Source organism: Pyrgilauda ruficollis, unplaced genomic scaffold (assembly GCF_017590135.1).
Source record: "Pyrgilauda ruficollis isolate IOZ18807 unplaced genomic scaffold, ASM1759013v1 scaffold29, whole genome shotgun sequence".
Classification (NCBI taxonomy): domain Eukaryota; kingdom Metazoa; phylum Chordata; class Aves; order Passeriformes; family Passeridae; genus Pyrgilauda; species Pyrgilauda ruficollis.
This window is the reverse complement of record NW_024524266.1, coordinates 9,158,557-9,183,155: the sequence shown is the minus strand read 5'-3', so window position 1 is coordinate 9,183,155 and position 24,599 is coordinate 9,158,557. Positions and strand designations below refer to the sequence as shown.

Sequence of the window (24,599 nt, the reverse complement as noted above, 5' to 3'; positions counted from 1 at the left end):
TATATTAAGCATACTTATTTACTTAATCTATACAGAATTGAGTAGATAAAATTTCAGATTCACATTAGTGAAAAATCTCTACAAAATGTTTTTGAAAAGCAAAACAAAGACTGCCTGTTCATTTATCACTTTTCCTCATGAAAGCAGACATGGGTTGTAAAAATAAAGCAGTGTGTTTAGCACAAACTAGATTTCTGCATCACTTTTTTCACAGTTATTTCCATCTACAGTCCAAAGAGGTAGATTTTCTGCAACACCTGAGAATTGAACTGTAACATAACCAGGTGTAATGAAAGGAAGGACAAAACAATACAGATACAGCCCTAACTTACGTGTGTATGTATACACGTACTTGGGTCTTGAATCACATACAATTTAGCTTTTTGCAGCTTAATCATGGTGAAACTGTTGATCAGGCCCCAGTTTTGACAATTAGACACACTCACCTCAGGCTACATCAGTTTACATCCAGCTTAAATGGTCTGTAGTAGTGGGAGAAAGGCAGTAATACAAGTTTACTTAAAAATCCTACTGGAGCCCCTTTGGCTGCAGCCTGGCAGTGCAATAGCCTGCAGTATGGCAGATCAGTGACAGTGCTGAGCTTATCCCTAACATCAGTTTGTATTTTTTTTTAAAACAACACTTTTTAATCAATGCATGAAACTTCACTGACTGGTTTCAGGAAGCAAAGTACAGTTTGCCTTGGCCAGATAAGTTGCTATGATAAGGGTATGCTGAGGGTAGAAAATAGAGAAAATATCCCCATTGTAAAAACCTTTGTCTTGGGGCATTCAGCTTCATTTACATATTAGCCAGTGTCAAAGATACTTGTATTGCTGTTGCATACATCTGTCGTGTCTCTAAAAGCCCTTTAATTTATTCTTGCAGCAGGGTCCAAAAACTCACTCTTTCCTCCATGTAAAACAAGCACTACAGAAAGAATTGTTCAGAATACAAATGTCCAAATAATAAATTGTAAAAATAGAAAACTGCATGTCCTACCTTGCCAAGGGAATGATGTACCAGATACAAAGTTTTTCGCTTTTCCTCAGGAAAATTACATCATACTTAGTGTTAGCTGAAAACCAGTTCTCACAACACCTGTTTTTTCAAGCTTGATTCTATGAAGCAAGTAATTTGAACAGCAAGTCTGAAATATTTCTTTCCAGTTATTCTTATGCTATATGGTTTGCATGATCAACATTTCAAAGCTTTAAAGCTTACCTGACTGCTCATTGCTACCTTCTTTTCATTCCTGCACTGTGCTTGGACCACAAACACCAAACCCACACAATCTAGGAGAAAGATGGCCAGCTTCCCATTTGCTCTGTTTCAGAAATGTAAGTTTTGCACAGTTCCTCTTAGTGGTATGAGCTAAAACACATGTATTAGGCCTTACATAACCTTTCTCTCTGAGACAGCTAAGTTATTTCAATGTACATTACTACAGGAAAAGGACTGGGAGCTCAGTGCAGCCTGAACATTCAAGTAATTTAGCCACAGAACTGCCAAGGGCAATGGGGGTAGGAAGCTTGTTGAGATGTGCTTGACTCAGAAATCCCCTCCCAAGTAAGTGCAAAAAACTTTTAAGTACCAGAAAAGGCTACACATGTTCATATTTCTTAAAATGACAGCAGCCAAAACTAGAAAGTAAATGCATGGGAACTAAAGTTAGGGGTAGCATGTAGTTAGATCACATTGCCTTGTCAAACAATAAGTGTTGGTCCTAGTTCCTTTTCTTTCAAGAAAAGAAGTCACAATCTGGATATCAAATTTTCTAGGAAAATACAATATGGTTTCAGGTTAACAAGGGGGCTTTGCTTGTGGTATGTTAGTGTAAGAATGTGAAGTACCATCCTTACCAGATAACCTGACTGGAAAGGCACTCAGCCAACTGGTGCAGCTTTGAGGTTGAATGTGCAGGAAATTCCATGTTGTACTTCAGGAGACATATCTGAATCTTCATGGTCAATTATAACCAGTATAGCTTAACTAACACTTAAATACGTTGCATACCCGGCTATTAGAGGAAGTCTATATGCCAGACTCCTGTCTTCCACACCTCCAGCAGGAAGTGTCTTATTTTCCAGCTCTTCAGATAATCCAAAGGTTTGTTCAGACATGAATGGACTTCTCTAGTCAGGATAGGATAACCACATGGTGGACACACTGCAGCTAAGGGGGAAGAATGTGACCAGCACCTGTGCAACAGGCTCCACAGCTGCAAAATCCCACTCGGTGGCATCACTGTACATTTTCCCACACATTTATATTTAACATGTTCACAGGTAGGGCAAATAATCCAAACTAACCTTTATAACACAACCCTGAGACATCTGCAAAAAGATGTACACCCTGTTTCACCAGCTGCAAGTTAATGTATTTCATACCACGAAGTACATAAAACCCTTTAAAAATACTTTAAACTATATTCTGGGCCTTTACTTTTTCATTCATATGCATGAAAACATGTATAGGGGGAAAGTTGACTTTTTTACTGGCCATTAGACATCCTCATGTAGATAAATTTACTGGAAAAATTGATAATATTTAGTATACTGAGTGGCAAATCAATGAACAAAACTAGAGTGCTGTTCTTTAAAACAAAAGAGTGACCTGCTGTCACCATTTTCCCCAAACGATATCATGTCTGTACACAGTCTTCCATGACAGTGATTGGTGTTGTGGGGAGGAAACACACATGCATCCTTTTATGGAAAAATATTTTCTTCTAAAAAATGAGGCAGATGTGCAACACAGTTGTGGAAAATTTATAGTTTAAGCTATTTAAAGCTGCTATGCAGCTTCCTGTACCACATAAGTCCAGTAGTTCTAAGAAAATACAGATATGGTAGAAAAAGTAAGAAAATTTTCACCACAAAACCAAATAGTTACCACCAACAGAGAAAGTTATACACAAAATATATCTCTCAATACAGTGTTTACACTTCATTTTAGTCTACAGATTCAGTGCCAGGAACAGGACTTGTTGAGACAGTCTTTTCTGAGCTATTTCCCGCACGTGATTCCGCACCGGGTTGGATTCCTGGTTCCATGTCAATGGGAGTTCCCAGCTCCTCATGGGAATTGAGTGTGCAGGACTGCAACACCTGCACTGCCAGATCCACATCTGCTTCTCTAAGAGAAACCTGCTCCTTGAGCACTTCCACCTTCTCATTCAGCTCGTTCCTTTCCGTCTGAAGGGCCCTGCAGAGCTTCTCCAGACGCTCCAGTTTTATTTGAAAGCCTTTGTATTCTTTATCTCTTACTGTTTTCTGAAGGACAAAGGAAATAAAAACTCTGTGATACAACCATTTCCCCCCCTTAAATTAATTAAAAGAATCACCACGATTTAATCCTGAATATTAAGTCTTAATTAATCCAGCAGGCCAAATTCCAGCTGAACTAGAGCCAATTTCTTCAGAATACTTCACCTAGCCAGGAGCTGGAGTGCCAATGGATGCCTTTCAAAACAAGCAATGAGAACTACATAACCACTTAATGCTAGCTATAAGTAAGGGCTGGGCATCAACCAGGACCCTAATATAAACTCCCATAACACTGTCAACTACAACCCAAATAATGGCAACTATAGGAAGGAGAAGGGCACAGAAATAAGAAATTCACAATCCATCTGCAGAATCCAGGCCAGAATGTACCATGCTTGGGGCTCTCAACTAGCTCCTTATAAGAAAGGAGGGAAAGTTGAACAGCACTATAGCAGAACCAGCTCAACCAAGTACAGTTTGCCAAGGCCAGACCTCACAGACCTGGACAGGCCCTGGACAGTGCAGGCACAGCTGCACTGTGCAGCTCCTGCCAGACTGCAAGCAAGTAATGGCATTTTGTGACCTCAAAAGCAGCAGCAATGCAAGAAAGCAATCAATCTGTTGCACAGGGCTTACTTCCTTCATGTCAGCCTTGTGCATTTCAAACAGACTTCTACCACAGCATTGGCTGAACTTTGCTCAGCATATTGAAATACAGCCAATTCCTTCAGCTTGTATGATTTCATGCACATCCCACCAATTAAACAGTAAGCAATAACGAGGCTCAATTTCTTCTTGTGCCATCAGCTTAGATTTACATAGCAGCCTTTCATTTTCCATGCCTGAGGAGGACAATAACTTACATAACATGAAACATAATGTAGACAGCCCAAGAGGAGACTGTACAGTGTATTGCTTCCAGTTCTCTAAAACTGACAAACTGTCAGAAGTTCTCTAGGACTCAGGCTCTAGCTGAACTACACTGCTGTTTAAAAGGTGGTTACCTCTTCAGCCATTTGCAGAAGAGCCTTGTTGTTGTTTTCCCATTTTGTACGCCACACAATGGTTTCCTTTTCCAGTTTCTTAATCTTCTTTGTCATCTACAAAAGATAAAGAAAAGATTTAATTTTGTGGCTTGTGCTGCAATGTAGGTGGTTTTACATGACTAATTAGACTTCTTCGTATTACTTTCCAAGTCCAGTTTGAACAAGTTATTTTGGGAAAGTGCTTCTGCACAGAATCAACCCCAAAACTACAGATTCTGCATTCAAAGAAAACAATACTGAGTCTAAAAAGAAACAGACTATCAGCTTTCAAGTACAAGTAATAAAAATCTTCAGGAAAATAAGTTTTAAAACATAAGCACAGCCAAAGAGAATGAGAACCAGTATTTAGTAGAACACTAAAATTACAATTTAAGTATTACTTAAGTATGTTAAAATACAGAAAAAAAATTACATTTCTCTTCCACAATTCTAATACCCTATCTTATGATCCACATTAAATTGTCAAAATAGTCTTTATATTTTCAGAAGGCCAATACTTATAAAATCTAAAATGCAAGCCACTAACAGCATGCATTTCTATATTACTTTTTATGAAACTAGGTAATCTTATAAATACCTTCTCCATTTCTTGCCTGAAAGTTGTAAAGAGCTCATTACTTTTTGCCATGGTGGTCTGGAATTCTTCAAATTTATCCATGTAAAGAGAAAGCTATTGGAAAAAAGGCAGGGACATTAATCTGAACAGTGTATACAAATACAAAAATATGTAGACTATATATGCAACTAGAAATAGTAAAACATTAACTTCCTTATATTTTTTAAACTATGCTACAATTTCCATTGGAGGAACACACAGACCTGCTATTCAAATTATATGTGAAGTAGAGTTCTGTGCTTATAGAACAGCAATATATTCTGAAGTAAAAAGAATATTATGTTTAATAAAATGCTGGAAGACATCACAGTTCATTACTACCTAATTTTTACCTCCCCAGTGGAAAAAAAAGTTCTATGGACATATACAGATACAGGAAATTCAGCACCTGGTTGGTAAAATTAAAACTTAGGAATTACCTACCTTTCCACCTTAACCAGCCAAAGCTAATAACCAAGGCTGGGACAAAATAAACAGGACAGATTTCAGAAATCAAAATACATATTCACAACCAATGTAATCTGCCCAGTGAACAAAAATCAAGGAAAGTGAATATTGAAAATAAATTCACAGAACAGTGAAGAGCATTACACTTTAAAAAGTCAAGAGCATTAAATTCAATTACAGAAGACTTTCTTGCCCTGCACCACAAGGTAAATCACCGAGAAAGAACTGCAAAATCTGTCTAATAACATAGTTTAAAAAAATTATTCCTAATCAGTGTGTGATTTGATGTTCTAGGAATACATGACCATTTTACAGTAACTTGTTACTCTCAGTAAAGAGTAGTAGGTTCTCTTAATTTTTACATGGTGATTGCAGGACAATACAATTAGGAGCATAGAAATATTGTGCTTTGCTCTATTAGTAAAGGGAATTTCATAACAGGAATTAGCCTAGCTTGTCACCACATTGCCATTATTGTCACTGAACTTTCTAGTTCATCTTATTCTACAAAAAAAAATCTGTTGGCCCCAAGAAACCACTAACTATACCCATTGTAACTTAAAAACAACAAAAGAGGCAGTGAGATTTTAAATAAAGGGTAACCAACTTGGAAAAAAAAATCATAAAAGACTAAGCATGGTAAAAAACCTATTTGGAAGTATCTGGATATTCCTGTGTTCAAGTCCAATGGAGATGTGTATGATTACATCTAACTACACACATACACACACACTTTAAACCTAACTCCTGGAAAGGCTAGAAAAGAACTGGGTACAGTATGTATGAAAAAAGGGCATGGAATAGCTTTCAAAGACACTGTCATTGTTTAAGCCCAGCAGACAACTAGGGCACCACATGGCTGCTCACTCATCCCCACTCCGAACCCCAGTGGGATGGGGAGAAGAATCAAAATTGTAGTTTGAGGTAAGAACAGTTTAGTAATTGAAACAAAGTAATAATAGTAATATAAAAAAAAATTAGTAATAAAAACACAGTAATAATAAGTTATTATAACAATAGTAGAAAAGAAAGTGATGCACAACACAGCTGCTCACCACCTACTGCCCAACAGCAGATCCCATTCCAAGCTGACATCAGCCTGCATGACATTTTCTGGTCTGGAACACCCATTTGGCCTTTTGGCCAGGGTCACCTGTCCCAGTTGTGCTCCCAGTCTTTTTGGGTTTTTTGTGTACCTCCTCATTAGCAGAGCATGAGACATAAAACAGCCCTTGACTTAAAGAAATCACAGTTTAGCAACATCCAAAACATCTGTGTGCTATCAATGTTACAGTGAATCTGAAACACAGAATAGACACATTTACTCTATTCCAGCTGAAACCAGGACAGAGACTTCATACAAAACCTCAAATGAAGCAGTAACAGACACACAGTGAAGAGCACAGCTACTGCTTCCCACTGCTCTGGTGTTGGCTCAAACTGCCATTTCTCTGTGCCTCGTGCTGAGCTCATGTGCAGTCAATGACTGAAAGCGATCCAAAGCACAAAAACCAGAGACCATTTCTCCTCTCTCAGAGGGGATTTTGCTGTAGTATTTACATTACAACAAGAAAATAATTTGAAAACAGCAGGATCTGTGGACAGAGATAGTCAGGTTACTAAATCTGAATAACTACAGGGATAAACAAGACATTGCTTGCTCCCAATCCTCCACAACAGGTGGTGATGGAAACAGCAAGAAACAGATGCTAAAACCTGCCTGAGTAAAAATCACCACACAACTCTTTACAGTCACAAAAAACCAGTATTTTCAGAGAAGCCATGCTTTCCTAAACTTTTCTTCTTAAACTTTCCTACATTCTAGTCTTTGTAGTATTAACACTATTAATTCAGAAGAGCACTAATTCCAGAAATTCAATGTTGAGCATCTTCCAGGTACTCTCCAGATGTATTAAACAGCAAGTACAAAACATCAGTTCTTTACAATTTATGTTTCATGCTTCACTACCGAAGAGTTACCTGCTGGAAATTAAATTTAAAACTTATTTAAAAAAATACAAAGTACTCTTCATAAGCATCCGAATATTAAGTTTTTTCAGATGTTGTCTTATGTTCACTATAGTCACAAATCTCTTGGTATTTTCTTTTTGGAACTGCTACTGAAGGTCTCTCCATTAAGAAAAGATACCTGCTGCTTCAGCTGAGCTTCCTGTTGCTTCATCTGTTCACATTTGTGTCTGGATTCTGTAGCTTCTTTTAGCAGCTAAAAAACAATGCAAAAAGCCATATAATGAAAAAAAAAGTACTCCCAAAAATGTCTTAACTCAATCTATGATTAAAAATGAACAAACATTAACATCACCTAAGGGCTAGTCAACCACATTTTCTCACACAGGCTTTATTACTGCACTACATTTTCACACACACAATTTAAAGTATGTGATGTCATGCAGAGAGTTTTACTGAAACATTTCTCTAACTGGCAACATGAGTCAATATTTCTATTTCTCTAGCAAGTTTGAACTGCTAAATTATGAATAGTTAGTTAACAAACTGCATGTAATTTGTAGCTGATTTGTAGCCTAATTTATTTTCCACCTTCATTTCTCCAGTCACCATATTATCTTTGCAGACTACCTCAAACCAATTTTACTTCAACTTGACACCATTTTGTAGGTTCATGTTTGAAGGGATTTTCTCCAGCTTACGACTCAGAAATTATGTTCAAAAAAACCAGAAGAATCCAACACTAGATGGTCATTTTAAGATTATACAGAAAAAACAAGGCTTTTTTTCCTAGAAGTTACAGATTCATTGGAAGAAAACTTCTCAGAAGACTGCAAGTATACTGCTGATTATCAACATACAAATAAAACATCACACATTTCAGGGGGGAGCAAACAGTGCAAATAAAAAAAAGTGCTTTATTCTGTATTTGTTATCTCTTACAGCACAAAACCAGAGGTTATAACCCTTGACTGCAGAAAGTACCTTCCGTGTTTCACAGCATGTTCCCCAGTCTAAGAGAAATTTAAATGATATTTAGCATATTTGCTGAGAAAATGCAAACAAATACCATTACTTGCCTGTTAGCACAGATATCAATAATCTAGGCATCATATACAAAACTTAAATCTCAAGTGTCCTTATTGAAATCTACCCTAACTTTCAAAAGATGGTCCTCTCAATTTGCTGTATTTGCTTTAAATCAGGAAAAGTCTGGTTTGGTGGGTTTTATTTCTCTTAACATATGTAGAGTTCACTTACAAACTCCCGTTCTCGCTGATGTTTTTCCTCTGCTTCTTTAATAAGCTGGGTAGTTTGCTGAAGTTTGGCATCCACAAGCTGCTGCTGCAGTTCCTTATGTTTGAACACTTGATCAATATGCTGAAGGGAAAAAGAAAATCATAATAGCCAAACATATAGTCTGCTGGTCAGTGAAGGCAATGTACTGTTTGGGGAGATGCACATTGTTCAAAAGTTTCATGCAAAAGACAAAGTGGTGAAAGACTGTTTTACATGCCTTTTTTCCCCCCTTGATCTCCATACACCCTTTTTAGTCTTTCATGGAAGCCAGGTGCCTGTCTCATTAAGTTGGTACAATACCATCAGTCACATTACACCAGACACTTCAAAAATCCTGTAAAAAGAAGTCTACATCCTTGCTTCTAAAGCTGGTTTATCTACCTCTAATCTGTACTGTGTTACTTCTAAAAGCTCTAGTCTTCATCATTACAAAAGTTCAAAATGAGCAAAGGTTGCAACAACAGTAAATTTAGCTCATGAAATCCCACAAATCATTGCATTTTGCAGGCTTACTTCCATCCATAAAGTAGCACAAGGCACCTTCCAGTCTTTTCTCCATATAGTCTCAAGGTAGATACAAACATTCCATGCTTACAAAAGGTAGGGAATTACCTTACAGAGAGCTTTCTAATTAACTGATCCAGATGAAAAACAAAACAAAAAACCAACATTCTAGAAACAGTTGAGAAACTATACTCCAAACCTCCTGTGCCAACTAAGAACCAGCCAATTAATCTTAGCTGTAGAACTCCACACAGCTCGGTTCTTTCTTGGACAAGGAGAATTGGCTGTTTTCCATCACTGTAGCTTAGAGCAGCTAGCTCACAGCCTGGTGCCAATTAAAGACAGCTCAGTTAGCCGTAGAGTAGAGACATTTCCGTGACACCAGGCCAAATATGCTCTTAAAGCATGATAGCTTACTTCGATTCTGTGCCAACAAGAGCAGCTATGTATACAAAGGTCTTCCCCCAAAGACCCCAACCTTAATGAAATGGAAGAAATAAGACAGAATAACTCTTATATCCCCTTCCATTATAATTCTGAAGAATTTCAACTATTAGTATGTATTTATGTTGGAAGTAACCTTTGGAGGCCATTTAATCCACTCAGACTAGGGTCAACTTCAAAGCCTGATCAGGTTACTCACACCTTACCCAGCTGAGCTCTGAGTATGTCAAATCTCTGCCTTTAGACTATCTCTGGACAACTTATTTCTATTTGATTACTTTCATTGTGAAAGACTTTCTTCAATGCATCTTGAACTTAGATAATCAAAAGCAGTCAGGAAGGGCAGACGGGGAGCCAAACAGCTACTAAATTTCTCTCAGTAGTGAAGTAAAAAGAATAATTACAAAAAACTATATATAAAATGGCTGTAAGACATGAGGGGTTTTCCTCCCTTTTCATTCATTATCTGATCCTTACAGTCAAGGAACTAATAAAATCCCATTACAAGTGTACTGTAAGCACCTCTTCTCGCAATGCATACTGTTCAATGAGTTTCTTCAGTTTTTCCCCCAGTTCAATGTTTTCCTGACGGAGCTTGGCATTGTGTATATCATGCTGTTCCAGTTGAGCCTGAATTTCATTCAGTGTGATCTGGAAGTGTGCAGTTGCTTCTTTCCGTCTTTCTTCTTCTTCACGTGCTTGTTGCATGTTTTCTTCCTTTTATGGATAAATATTCATAAAATATTTAAATATAAAATATTAAAAGTGTTCGGGTAAAACCATGCACTTTTTGAGTCAGAAACAATGGCAGTAATTCACTTCTGTACAGTTTCAATTTCTAGAGTGCTAGAACTAACATAAGCCACAATCATAATATGCCTCGCTGACTACCCGTGTGAAGTGTGTGGAAAAAAGAATCTAGAAATTGCAAAACTTCTAGAAAATTTTGTCTTTACCACTACCAACATTACTCAAAGGCTGGTATTAAGATGCTACATAAGTACCTTTGCAAGTGTCAGTATTATCCAGATGTAAAAAACCAGCACTGATACTATAATGCAATTTTCTACAGCAATCACAGATTCTTATCTTATCTTGGCTCTCTTCCATTTCACTCCCATCGATTACATTCTGACAGAATTAAGCTTTTTGGTTACCCTGTCATTTCACGCTGCTATTATTTTACTTGTGCTATTTTTTTCAGTAGTTATCAGCAGTGCTCCCAGAAACAAATATGACAAGATCAAATACTGCAAGTAGTAAGAACTGGGGGGAAAGAGTAAGAATTTGGGGGGAAAGGGACATCAGCAAATTAAGTATCTCTGCAATCCTTACCTTAAAAACAGCTACACTTACACTACACGCCACTCATCTACATACAGGTAATGGACAAAGTGACAAGGAAAAAAGCAGCAGTCTTGATTTTAAGCAGGATCTGTAAGATTTCCATCACCAGCAGCACTGTAACTTATGTAAATAAACTAACCTTCAAAGTTTTGTTATGACGCTGAAGCTCCCGACACAGAGATTCCAGTTTGCTACGTGCCAAAATGGCCTTGCTATGCTCACTCTGCAAGTGGACCTTCTCCTTCACAACTTGTGCTTGCTTCTTCTGCAGTATCTTCATTTGCTTTTGAACATTTCGGCTCTCCTCCAACTATAGTTACAGAGTAAATTTGTCAAATAAACATAGGTGAAACAAACCATCTTTATGCATCTAGATGAGCACACTGAAGAAACTTTTGAACATTTTGGACGAAAACAAGGAAGTAAAATTTCACTAAAACCCCAAGTTGGATCTTAAAGAGAAACTGACATCATCCATCCAGATAATTCTAATGTATAAGGACAGAAAATAAAAATTTGCAAATTCCATTTGCCAATCAACATTTGCCTTCAAGGAACAGGCAGCATGTACCTGTTGTTGACTATGAGCTATCAGCCTGCTTTCATCTGCAGGGGTAAGAATAGCCCTCTGAAAGGAAGATGTAGCAGATACAATTAAAAGCCAACTGAGACTGGTTTTTCAACAAGTCACAGCTTTTCCCACTCTTATCCTGAAAGTACACACAACTTTTATCCAACAGGTCTTGTTGCTATCAAAAAGAAAAACCACAGAACTGTACAGAGCTCCTTGTCAGCGGGAGCTCCTACCAAGGGAAGCAGAAATTGATACAAGTTCGTTGAATTCTGCATTTCAGAATTTTTCAGAAACTCTCAGAATTTTCAGAATTCTCATATTTCAGAAAAGAACAGATGAAACTAGCAGCCCTGACAAATCAAGTCAGTTACTATTACAACTACATAGTCCAGACTTTAAGAGATCTGCAGTCTCAACCATTTGCAGCAATTTTTTTTTCTATTTCCTTCAGGCTGTTTACATGGTAGATGACACAGCTAAACTCTATACATATTTAAAAATCTATTCTATGAATATCCAGTGAAGAGAAGTTTCTTGCATTAATATCTCATCGATATTAATTATACCTGATTTTTGGGCTCCCTGAGAAACCATATTATTTAGAGGCTGTTTCTTTGCAAAGAAGGCTACAATGTTAAGTGTTACACTGTTCCTTATTAGACAGTGCCTCAGCCTTGGGACACCACAGGAAAAGAGAGCTGGCAATGTGGAACGCCACCATGACAGAAGAGTAATACAATGCTGGTTTTCTGAAAGAGCTCAAAATAATGTTGAAGCACAAAAGAAAGAATAAAGTTAAGGACCTCCATGACAACAGTAAATTAAATGTGTATTTAATGCAGTTTAGGGAAATGGAATATTAAGGGCGTATTTTCACATCTAAACACAAAAAGCCCTTTTCTTGCACGGCCAGAAAACACTACTTCAAGTGGTTGTGCTGTCTGCACACCTATGAAACTCCAGGCCTGCAAAAGTGTGCCACTGTGAGATGTATCACCAAGGATGCAAACCTTCCTGCATCACAGGCTGATCTCCTGATAGATTCCAAATTATGGAAAAAAATTGTGGAAGATCTTTTGCCAGGAGAGAGGCATTCCTACCTTCATTGTACAGTCCTTTTCATGAGACACCACTGAAAAACCTGACAGTGAGCTTTAAAGATGATGAATCTTTAAAAAAAGAAAAAAAGCATTGTAGGTGCACTGTCATAAACAGTTCAAACCTCTGCTGGCATTAAAGCTGATACCTGTGCCAGTGGTTCTCCATCACTATCATGAAGAAAAGAATGCATCTTAAAAGGAACACAATCAGATCCAACCTAAACATTCTAAGTGGAACAGAGGCATCCCTCAAACTCACTTAGCTGAAACAGAGCTCTCCTTACATCCAGGCAAGCTCCCACCCAGCTCCTCAGCCATTCTGAGCATAATGAGGAAAGCAGGTGGTTTTCTAGGATGGCGACTGTGAATGCTTACTCTGCCTACAGTCTATTGATCCCCTCCTAGGAGGGCAAAAACCTTAACAAGGACACATCTCATCTGACTACCAAACTTCTTCAAGGAGATGACAATTTATTTGGTCCAGCTGCTCCCTAATTGTTTTGAGATCGTTCCAGTAATAATAAAACTCAAACTGAAATAGGGCAGACTCTTTTCTTTCTGCAGAATTGAGGGATTCATACTGGCCTAGCTCCTCATGCAGGCGCTCATCACCACTGTGAGGTGACACAGGAGCTGTTTGCTTAAATATAAAAGGCATCACATGCACGAGTAATTGCTCATAAGGAACAACTAACCTACTGCATTTTTCTCTCAAAATATCAAAGCTCATTTTTAGATGGGGTCCCCATCCTTGAGTTACAACTCAGAACTATTTTTGTTTCTCATTTAAAAGAAAGTGAGTTCTTAGAGAAGATGTTGGTTTTAAAGGAAATGCACTCACATGAACCGAGAGCACATGAGAGAGAGCAAGGAAAACAAGCAAAAATATAACAGACCTCCGTGGAGGACTCAGGATTTCCATAACAGAACTAATCTAAGTCTCTTCTTAAGTAATCAATATTGCCTCTGTGAGTAAAAAGACCACCTGCCAGATCATCCTCAAAGTTTTGGAGACAGTATAAATCTCAAAGGAAAATTCTTTCAGAAGAGTAATGTCATATTGTGCAGCCATTGTGTCGTTTTCAGAAATATCTGCATATGATGCACTTGACAGCTACAGAGAGAAAACTTAGGCTTTTGTAATCTCTTTAGTTTGCATTCATTTTATAACTACAAATACGGTGGGAAAACATACATGTAAGATCTCCAGTCTTTCCATTCCTGTCTCTCCCTGTCTACAGAAAAATGAGTCAAGTGTTGTTATCTCCAAGACCATTCTGGAAAGTAAACTTATGAACACTCTCCTCTAACCCCCAATTTTGTGATGAATTATTTTAGAGTACGAATTACCAACATGAGGGGGGAATGCACTTTAAGAACTGCTTATTTTTTTGTTTGTTACTGAAGAAATGCAACCCTTTCTTTCTGTTCCTTCACATCATCAGAAAGCACAAAGCAAAATTAAACCTAGATCTTTCCAACACTCTACATTTCTGAAAAACCACTAAAGAGTTAAATATAACTGAACATTCTCCATCCCCCCCAAATCTCTGTATGATAGTATGTTCTTGCCCTTTATCCTAAAATGATAAAACACTAGCACAAAAGCATTATCAATTACTCCCAAAAGAACTCAACTTTTCTGTTAATCCTAGTATTATGCTTCAACACCAAGTTATCAAAACCTGCTTTTTTTTGGATTTGGGCAGTCATGTAGAAGTGAAATAACTACAAGAAAGTTTGGATGAAGCAATACTCAGTCAGCCTGAGTGTCTTTTTTACCAACACTGTAAAATAATCAAAATCATTAAATGTCCTTGATTTGTTGTTGTAGCATTCCATAGTTAATATTAACACATTAATAACTTCTGCTATCTTTACAAATTACTTACCAGATCAGCATACTTCTTGCACAAAGCTGCCAGCTTTTCTTCTGGAGTAGAAAGTGTGTTCAAGGCTTGCATTAATAATAACACTTCTTTTCCTATGAAATGGATGACAGACAATGTTACTGAGGAAGAAAAACCATATACCAGAAACGCAGCCTGTCCTTAGAAGTAAAATATAGATCCATGAGAAATTAGCCTGATTTAAGTTGTTCCCTGGTTTGACAGCTGCATAATCCTAACAGATGACAAATGGGAAGTCATCACAAGATGTCATCAGCAAGAATAAATTCGCCTTATCCTATTTGTCTTGCCATTCCACAACCAGGATAGCAAAAATTATTTTAATGTAATAACACAAAAATATTTTTGTTTTAGAATTGCACAGATAATAAAAAATCTGAAAAAAAATGCCATCTAGAAGGTTAAGTATTGGCAGGTATGTTCTTAATAAGCATTTAGAATTTAATTATCAGCCGTGTTTGGCAGCACTGAATACTGCCATCCCAGATTTAAACCAGAAAGTTAAAAAAGTTGATTAGCAATTACCACATTATTATTAAAGTTCATGTAAAAATAGCATTGCCAGCTGAAGGAGTTTTACATATGCATTAAGAACTGTCTTTCCCAAGTAGAAGTGCACACACAGTTTCTCAAAATATCCTGTTACGGGTGACAAGTTTTTGGCTACAGAGTAAATTCAAGATAAGGAGAAAATCCATAGCTATTTTACAAAAAATATTATAAATATTTTATAAATATTTTCTAAAAATATTATATTAAAAATTAGAACGCCAAAGAGAACACACCCAACGTTTTCTCTTTGTGTTTTTCACTCTCTGGATCTTGCTGGCCATCAGGCGGATCAGTACGGGCTTCTTCTCTCCCAGGAGTCTCCTCACGGGACTCTTGGGAGCAGCCCGTGGACCCCGGGTGCTTTCTGTTCTTTGTGATATACTCGGCTTCTTCCAAGGCGCCAGTGTTTTCCAGGCTGTAACAATTGGACTGGGGATACTGCAACGCTGTATCAGACAACTCCGTGCACTTGCTCTTCACCAGCTGATCCTGGTTATTCATTCCCATCTCTCGAGATCCAGCTTCTTCCATGGCACCACCAACCACCTTCAGAATGGAAAGCAGGAAGTGGATTTGTGTTAAGCAAATGTGTTTAAAATGGTAACTTCCACCCTTCTTTTCCGTGGACAAAAAAGGGTAAAATGCAAAAAAGAAACCCTGATAAGAAGTCTAATGAAATCTACATAAATAAAGTGTTTCAACGGCACAGAGCAAGAGCTTGAACTACTTCAATCACAATGCCAAAATATTAACTGACTTCAAGCTTGGACTCCTACTGCCTATGATTTTAAGAATACATCCTTTCTGCTCAATTAAAGAGAACTCTCTCTAAAGATTTCCTAAAATGCTAAATGTTTAATCACTTAAACAAAAAGTTAACCACCACAGTTGTTTTATAACACTGCTGTGACATGGTTATGTTTTAGAGCAGAATATCCCACACTCTCTATATAATACTGAGTAGTTTATTAAGCATCTCCAGACTTCTCTCTCAAACACAGGAACAACATTCTCAATTTCTACAAATATTTCAGGCTGATTCAGAATTGCAAGAGTGTTTGGTTGGGTGTGGTTTTGTTTTGTTCATTTGGTTACCCTGCAGAGGCTGGGACCTAGGACAATACTTGAAGGTGGTTAGGTGTTTTTTTTCTGTCCATTTGCAATCCCAACATACAACATATATGGATAGTTAAAAGCACGATAAGCAGAGCTGAACTCATTGCCAAAGCAAAATTCATGTTGACTTATTTTCAGTGGACTGAACGTAAATTTCCTTAAAATCACAAAGAATTTTAAAAACAGAGCTTGTTTATACACAGTTACGCTCTTAAAGCACAAATTAATATCAGATTACCTTACATTTTCTTATTAAAAAATGTGCTAATTAAAACCAGGGGTTGGCACTGGATTTTATATTCTGCACAGGACTGTTTTCCTCTTCAAAAGGAATTAGCCAACATCAAAGGAATGCAGCCAACACTCATAATATATTGTGAGATGTATTTCAACTCCAAATTTGTTTAGCATGCTTGAAAAGATTATTTAAAAATCATTTAAAAAATACATCTTTTTTTGCAATATTCATGCATAACGGCTTTGTTGTTCTCTATTCTTAAAGCCAAGTCCCTTTCTTTAGACCTTATCTCAAGGTGGATTAATTCTTGAGGAGATGGACTTCACACAGTGTCTTTCTCAAAGGACAATAAGCATTTTAACTCCAAATAATCTCTAAACATTAAGAAGCAACTTTTGACTTTCCAAGGAATATTCACTTTACAAGTGTGGAAATGATGCACATGCTTTATGGACAAACATAAATGCACTGCAGTTTTATTCTCTAACCATGTCAGGCAACGTACTGATAAATGCCTACAAAGGTCATGGCAGTAATTGAACTGCTGGAACAAATAACCAATTACAACACTTTACACCTCTAAAAAGTCATCTGTAAAATGCCCATTTTTTTCCCCTTGGCTTGTCCTAAACTGTGGATCTTCCAGGAAAGGTTTACCCCTCTAGGGTCAGCCAAATAAACACAAAAGAACAAGAAATGTGAAAACACACAACTCACTTCACCTCTCTGTATGTACCAATGGCTGAAACCATGGCACAGATGTAGTCTAAAACCCAGGATTCATACAGAAGCTGAAGACACTGTGTCACATTAAGCTGACAAGACAAGAAAGATTATTCTAACACAACATGATACCAAGAGTACCTGCAGTACCAAGGGAACAGCTGAAACTTGCAGTTTTTTTATTAGTATAGAACGTGAACTTCTGATTCAGATACTTGCACCCAAGTAGTCTTGCAAAACATACAGAAAGTTTGCTTCAAAATTTTGGGTTTGGCACCCAAAAGCATTAAGCATTTCCAGACTTCCTGATATCCATAGAGACTCTGGAAGTTTTTTGAAAGCAGAGCACAAAATTGCCAGCAACTCCAACAGAAGGTGAGAAGGCCTGACTGGCTGCAGTCACATACTGAACAGCAGCAATGCCCAAGCTCCTCAGGCCTAGCAATAACATTTGTGCAACTTGTTCTAACACAGTTTACAGCCAGATCAGTTCCTCAACTCAGTTCACTGCACAGCAATAGGCAACCCTGCCAACAGAAGTGGAAGCAGGATGATTGGAAAGAAGCCAAAGCACGAGAGTCTCTAAAAATTAAAAGCCAATCTAACTGCAGTCAGAGCACAAGAACTAAACACACAATACCTTATTCTCACCACAGGTACACACTTAACTCTGGCTACTGAAGGACTGGGACGTCAACAAGACCACGTTTGTGAGCAGTTTGTGACTGCTTCAAACCTAGTCAACTAAAAAAATTTTGCTGGTTTTTACCTGAGAAAATTCTGTTGTTTTGTTGTTTCCAGTGAAAAAAAGAACAACTACTAGCAGGGGCATACATGTGAGCAGTAAGTAGAGAAATGCCCATCTCTTTCTGAGCAAACCATCACAGTAACCTAAACGTCAATTCAGAGCTGGCAATTCACATGCATATTCTAAAGCATCTGGAAGTTTCAGGAAGTGAGCACCACCACCTCATTAATTCAGTAGGGCTTTTTGTTGAAGTCAAATTAGGTGTCAGTTCAATTTTTTACTGACAATAATAATTTCTAAACTGAGTATTCTCTATTCTTTGTCAAAAAAGCCACAAGGACTTTTAGAATTTCAGACTCACTCTCCGAAGTCTAACAGAAAAGGCAGAAATAACCTATCAGAATACTGAATTGAAGAAAAAGGTTTGTGTACAAGTGTCCTGTATGTCTCCAACACATTTGAAAATTATAAAGATGGTGAAAATATACAGAACTTGTCAGCCTTCGTTTGGTTTTCCAAACATGAACATGGAACAAATCCAAGAATACTGACAAGCAAATAAGCTCCCTGCAAAAGCAAAGCTCCGTTCAGCAGTAGGCAGGCTTTGCAAAAATATCCAGTTTTCTTATCTTAAATATGATTAAAAATTGTTGACCACAGACTATAACATTGCACTCAAAAAAGTGGTTCTACCAGCAGCTAAAACAATCTGACAGCATACACACACAAAAAAACCCCAAACAAAAACTCCTTCCTTCTTAGTTAAAACTCAATCTATCTGTCAAGTTGTAGCCTGTAAGTTTTAGCAAATCTGACAGTAGTGGCACAACATATTAAAATTCTAACTTATTTAACCTAAATTAGAAAGTATTTTCATTTTAAAAAACAAAAGTCTGCTATTGCCTGACAGCGGCCACAAACACAAATGATTTCCTGATTATGACTAACAAAGAATTTTCTACATTAGCTGTAACTTTAGATAGTAAAACCATTAGCCAGAAGTCTCAACAGCCTTCTTACACTCAATGCTATTCTTAAAACACTTTAACTGCAGGTGGTTTCAGATTTGGTCTGTATCAAGCTTCAAGCTGGAGTATAGAAATAAGAAACAACACTTTGAGAATGTTAAGTACTAACCCACATTAATCACTGAACTTGCTCCCTCCTTACTGAGGCAATTGTGAGAACAACCCTAACTCTTACCTCTCATCTTTTCAAATGTGTGCTCATCAGACTAGTGAACTTCTCAGTTTAACATTCCAGCCAGAACAGAGGACTTCCCACAGCACATTGTATAATAGTGCTGATTCAGTACTGACTGAATAAAACCAAAACAAAAACTACCCCAGCAAAGACCTTCTACTGAAATCGCCGCTACCTTTTCTAACTGCTACCATGCTCTCTCAGCTTCCAGCCATCTTCAACCACAGGTGGCTCCTGATCTGACAACCCAGAGTCAGACTATTACATGCCTAGAAAGATTTACAGAGAGGCAAAAAGAGTACGTTGCACAGGTAACGTGCAAACTCATAAGATCACAAACTTATCAAAACTCCAAGATATGTGCAACCTACCTAGCTGTGAAACCAGCTATTACAAAGATGCTGACATTTCTGAATAAGCATGTCATCTTCAAGCTACTTAAGAATTACAGGACAAACCACCTGAAGATAACTGTAGGAAAATTACTGGCAACGCTGCTCCAGCTCATCCCAGTTTTCAGTCAGTCTTGTGCTCTGCTCCTTCAGCTTATACCTCGATCAAAAAAGATGCACATCAAGGAAATTCTACCTTATTTCATACCTAAAAGATCAGCATACAAGACAGATACTCCATATGTGAAAATGGCTATGATCACAAGAGCCTAAGCCAGTTCTTCTTCAAACAGTTTAGCTTCAGGAACTCACACTGCACATAAGGACAGAACAGACACTTGTCCTACAGAACTTGTCCTACCACCACACCAAAATCTATCACAAACCCACTTATTTTTTTGTTCTACTACCTACACAAGTCTACAGCACACTATGCTACACACTATGCTACCATATACTGTGCTTACTGTACCATGCTTACCTGTATTCCATACTCCTGTGCATACTCAATCTTTCCCTAAATCACCTGAAAATACTTTTCTGTACTTTTTAATAAAAAAATCCCATAATTAGTAGCTGCACCATAATCGATTTTATCCTGTATGTTAGCTAATTATCCTAAGAAACATAAGCACTAGCATGAATCTATGAAAACAACTCCTACATATCCCATAGCAGCAGTTGGACTGTGCTGTGAAAAGACTCTTCCACCCTTAGCCTATGGAATTGCTAATAGGTTCAAGAAATATCCAGGAAGCTTTGGAACAAGCATATGAACATAAAAAGATTTTCACAACTGTGATGACAACCTAACTATGTAAGTAAATATATAATCAATTCCTCAACATCAGATGCCAAAAGAGATAATCTGAATAACACTGTTCAGGCGACTACATTTCCAAACTTGCTTCACATGCAATTGGCCATAAAAGCCTTACAACCCTTATCCTAACCAACTGCAGTAAGAAAAAAAAATATTGCAGCAAAAAAGGTAACTCGTATTTATCACAAATGGGTATGGTTCATAACAAATATTAAGCTTCTGGCATCGCAGCAATTTACTTTTTCCTGCTAACACAGAAAAGCTTATTTTGAAAACATATATGTAATACACTTTTTCTCAAATAGATTTTTCAACAGTTATGTTAAATAAAGTAATCATTTTTGGTAATAATTTTTTTTTACAACTTCTGCATGAAAACCACCATTTAGGATGTCACAAAATTTGGGTTTGAATTTTATAGCAGGTGCACCTTCATCCACTGGTCTAGATACAATTATTCAGATGCTTCTGACCACAAGACTAGCTTATTGAGGTTATTTCTCTATGCAATACTTCTCTATACTGTGCTCATTGACCTGAATGATCACACAGTCTAATTATACCTTTCTCAAACCTAATGGCCTCTGAGGTGGCTTCCCCACTGAACAAGGATCTTAGCTGTGAGATCTGAAAGTCATTTCAAACAAACACTTCACCACATTCTGTTATTACATTGAAAACTATGTTCTGTGCACTCATTTATCTACTTTCAAAACACTGGACAGAGGAACCTGCAGCATTGCTCATCACTAGTTTCAAAGCACTGCAAGGTTAGAAGTTCCAACACAGTAGGACAACTATTAAGAAACACCTACTTCCTAAATTTGTATTTTAGTTTCATAAAAGTCAAGACAGACTCTTCGTTAGCAGAATTCCACCATTAAGTTTCCTGGCCCTATAATTCAAGGCCTGGTCTTCAGTATTAGTTCAGAAACATTCTAACATGACCCCTGCTTACAGCACTCACTTCTTCCGCTTACCCTTAACCACACTGGGTTTTTTTGCTCTTTCAGTGACCTCATGACACAGATGACATGCCTGCTTTTAAGAAAAGCTTTTTAACTTACCTCAAACACAAATGGGAAAAAACCCCACCCATCTCTTCCCTCACTTAGCTGAAGACATTAAAACAGTGGTGGTGCATCTCATAACCCCACCCCAGGCCACAGTATCAGGCCTTGGCCTTGACAAACAGCACCCAGGAATAAAGCCTATCTGGAGCTTATCAGAAACACTGTCTGCTCCCAGGAAACAGTGATGCCTAAAAAGCTCATGGCTTTTAGCAAATATCCTTGAAAACTTTTTTTTTTACATTAATAACCATCCATGTGGAACAATATTTTTGCTACAGGACTTTCAAGGGAAGTTACCAACCCAAATCTGAACCAGGACGAAAAATTATTACAAGTAAAGCCCTCCTCTCTTGAAGCCCTACAAACATTGGTCTGAAGTGAGATCCCTTGAGCTCCCCTGGACTATGGCAGGCTGTGGCCAGCATCTCCCTCTGGGGGGGCAGCTCTCAGACCCAGCAAACTCCCACGTTAGCCATTCCTGGAGGACCACTGCCAACTGCTGGTGATGGAGCCTGGGCTGATACCACTCCTCAAGGCTCAGCTCTTTGTCCCTTGAGAACAGGGAAAGGCATCGACCGTGAGTACTTCCCTGGATCTGAGGGGAATTTTTCACAGATATACACCTGGTACACACTCTTCAAGTCTGTCTAGTGTAAACATGCTATAGCAAATGTACTGTAAATGCTGCTCTCAGATTCTTAAGTGCTTTATATTTGTGAGTGAGTGAGGCCTGTGACTTACTGTTGCACTGATCGTAAATTCTACAGAATCTTTTGTTAAATTGGTTAACTGGAGGCATCGATTAAGTGCTGTTAAGTTCAAATGCTTTTGTGCCCAACTATCAGTGAAGCCTGGGGCTAAGTTTGGCATGGGGAATTCACTCTGAACCGTGTGACTCAACAGGAGGGTCCCCTTATTTCTTGTCATCCTTACCCTTTCCTGTCCTTACCCTTTTCCCATCCCCGGCCTCCACGCTGATCATTTTGGTTGGTTTTAGTTTTAGATCAACTGATTTTATAGATTTTTTTTTTCCACTGCATGCTTTAACCACACAGTAAGTAGCAGAGTGAACCTCGCCAAGCAACTCTGTCACGCTTTTGCTTTTATATAAAATCTACTTTTGCCAGAGATTCTTAAAACAACCTAAAAAATTCATGACAAACACCTCCTGTAATTCTAGCAAAAAATTCACTGCAGGAATCCAAAGCTTATATGGAAGTTTTCAGGGCATTTACCCACAGGACAAAGGGCTGCACATCTAACAAGACCTTTTTTAATATAAACATCTGAGACAGGTGCTAATTAAGAAAATATTTAGTATATCATTAGTGAATCACTTCCACCAATGAGGCTTCACTTCCTCTTTACTATAAACTTAATAGTTTTGTAGTCACCCACAGTATGATTCTGGAAAAAGCAGGGTAGACAAGTTCTGAATTCCCAATGCAAACAGGTCACAAGGAACCTAAAAATAATATCAAGGCAGGGGGAGGGAAATCTACAAGAGAATGGAGAATTTGCTTAACATTACCTGCCATATTTCACCTCTTTAAAATAATTAAATTCCTTTTGACTGTATTTGAAATAATACAGAACACAGGGTTTTTTTTTTAACATCATCATCATCTGCTTTCACAATAGACACCGAAGTTACTTACAAGTTACTTCTTAGTAAAGACCTAAAAAAAAACCACACTGCAGAGGACGGTGCTTTTCAGTGAAGAAAACTAGCTCCATAGCTTCGTAGACCTTTTTAACAGCCAAAATAAACCACCACCACCAAGTTACTATTTCTGAGATGCTAGCCTTTGTACCATGGAAAAAAAGTTACCACTAAAAAGCCACTTCAATTTATGTAAGGGCACAGGATGAGATGCTTCAGAAGCACATGAGATTAGCAAGGCAGTTCTGTCACATAAAACACCGAGCCGGTGATATTACACACAGCAGTGAATTACAGCATATTTTAAGTATTTGCCGTTGGGTGACCAAGCACAGGTATTTTAAGCTTTTCCTACATGCATCTGCAACCAGAAATTATTGTAAAATCACCGGGAACAGCCCTGCTTTCAGAGTGGTTTCAGCAGAAAACGGGAAAATAAATAAAATGGTCTTTTGCGGTTTTCTTTTTACTATTTTGGAGATTAAGAAAACGCTCCCGCCACCCCCGCGGGCAGAGCCACCGTCCGCTCCCGCCTCGCACCCCGGCCGTGCCGGGAGGGCGCGGGGGGGCGGCCGGCGGGACCCCGGGGAGGCGGCACCCCCGCCCGCCCCGCAGCTCCCGCCCCCCGCGCACCGGGCCCGCCACGTGCTGCCGCCCCCGGCGGCCCGCGCTCGGCAGGGACCGCCCCGCCGCTCTCGGGCAGCGCCGAGGGGCCGCTCCCGACCCCGCAGGGCGAACGCCCCTCCCGGGGGGCCGCGCCAGGACCTCACGCCCGCGGGTGCCTCGGCGGGTCCGGCCTCGGGGGCAGCCCGAGATTCAGGCTCCGCGGAGCGGCGGAGGCGGCGCGGGCACTGTCCGCCTTTGCCCCGTGCTGCCGGGCCGGGCGGCCGCGTGGGGACGGGGCAGGCGGGGAACGCGGCGCCGCGAGCCGGCGGGGCAGGGAAGGTGGAGCTTCCTCCCGCCGGGCCCGACCGGGCCGCCGCCTCACCTCGGGGGTGCCGCTCGGGGCCGCCGCCGCCGCGTCTCCACCGCCGCTGAGGCTCGAGCTCCGCCGGGTCGGTCCCGCCGCGCCGCCGCCCCCGCGCGTCGCCATGATGTGACGGCAGCATCCAAACAAGTGCCGAGCGCGGGGCACCGGAAGTGCTCCCGGGGGCCCGCCTCCCTCCAGGCTGCAGCCAATCGCCGCGCAGCTCAACGGCTCACGTGAGAGGCTCGCGCCCTCCCTGCCGCAGGGCGTGCCGGGAGTTGTAGTCCGTCCGTCGAGGCGCGGAGACACGGCACGGCCCCGGGCGGACAGCGTCAGTGACGGCCGGTCCCTTCCCTGGCCGCGCCGCAGCCCGCCTCCCTCGACTCTGTTCCTGCCTCGGTCACGGCTTTGAAGTCGGGGCCAACTCAGCGTGTCCGTGACGGGGCAGGGGGCGGGGCGGCCAGGATCAGCAGAATCAAAGAGTGCGTCAGGTTGGAGGGGAGCGGAGTGGGGCACCTGGTCCAACCTGCTCGAGCGGGGCCATCCCAGAGCACAGCGTGGCGTCCACGCGGTTCTG

At 39.6% G+C, this 24,599-nt stretch overlaps 1 protein-coding gene across 1 annotated transcript; it reads right to left on the bottom strand.

Annotated features, from left to right (window-relative positions):
- TXLNG (taxilin gamma) lies at positions 1-24,196 on the bottom strand. Its single transcript, XM_041472358.1, has 10 exons — positions 24,044-24,196; positions 15,310-15,622; positions 14,507-14,598; positions 11,080-11,250; positions 10,116-10,310; positions 8,607-8,726; positions 7,528-7,602; positions 4,893-4,985; positions 4,274-4,369; positions 1-3,275 (listed from the first exon to the last, which is right to left on the bottom strand). Exons 1-10 carry the CDS (start codon positions 24,146-24,148, stop codon positions 2,955-2,957), a joined length of 1,581 nt encoding a protein of 526 aa, XP_041328292.1. The 5' UTR covers positions 24,149-24,196; the 3' UTR covers positions 1-2,954.
- Between the last annotated feature and the right edge of the window lie 403 nt (positions 24,197-24,599).

Bases quoted from the DNA above. Each gene is read 5' to 3' on its own strand.
- TXLNG (XM_041472358.1), bottom strand. From the start codon at position 24,148: ATGGCGACGCGCGGGGGCGGCGGCGCGGCGGGACCGACCCGGCGGAGC. The intron at 11,251-14,506 runs GTAAGTAATTTG...CTGTAACTATAG, and splicing joins GCAAGAAGTATGCTGATCTG to TTGGAGGAGAGCCGAAATGT. The intron at 4,370-4,892 runs GTATTTATAAGA...TATCTTTTGTAG, and splicing joins TCAGGCAAGAAATGGAGAAG to ATGACAAAGAAGATTAAGAA.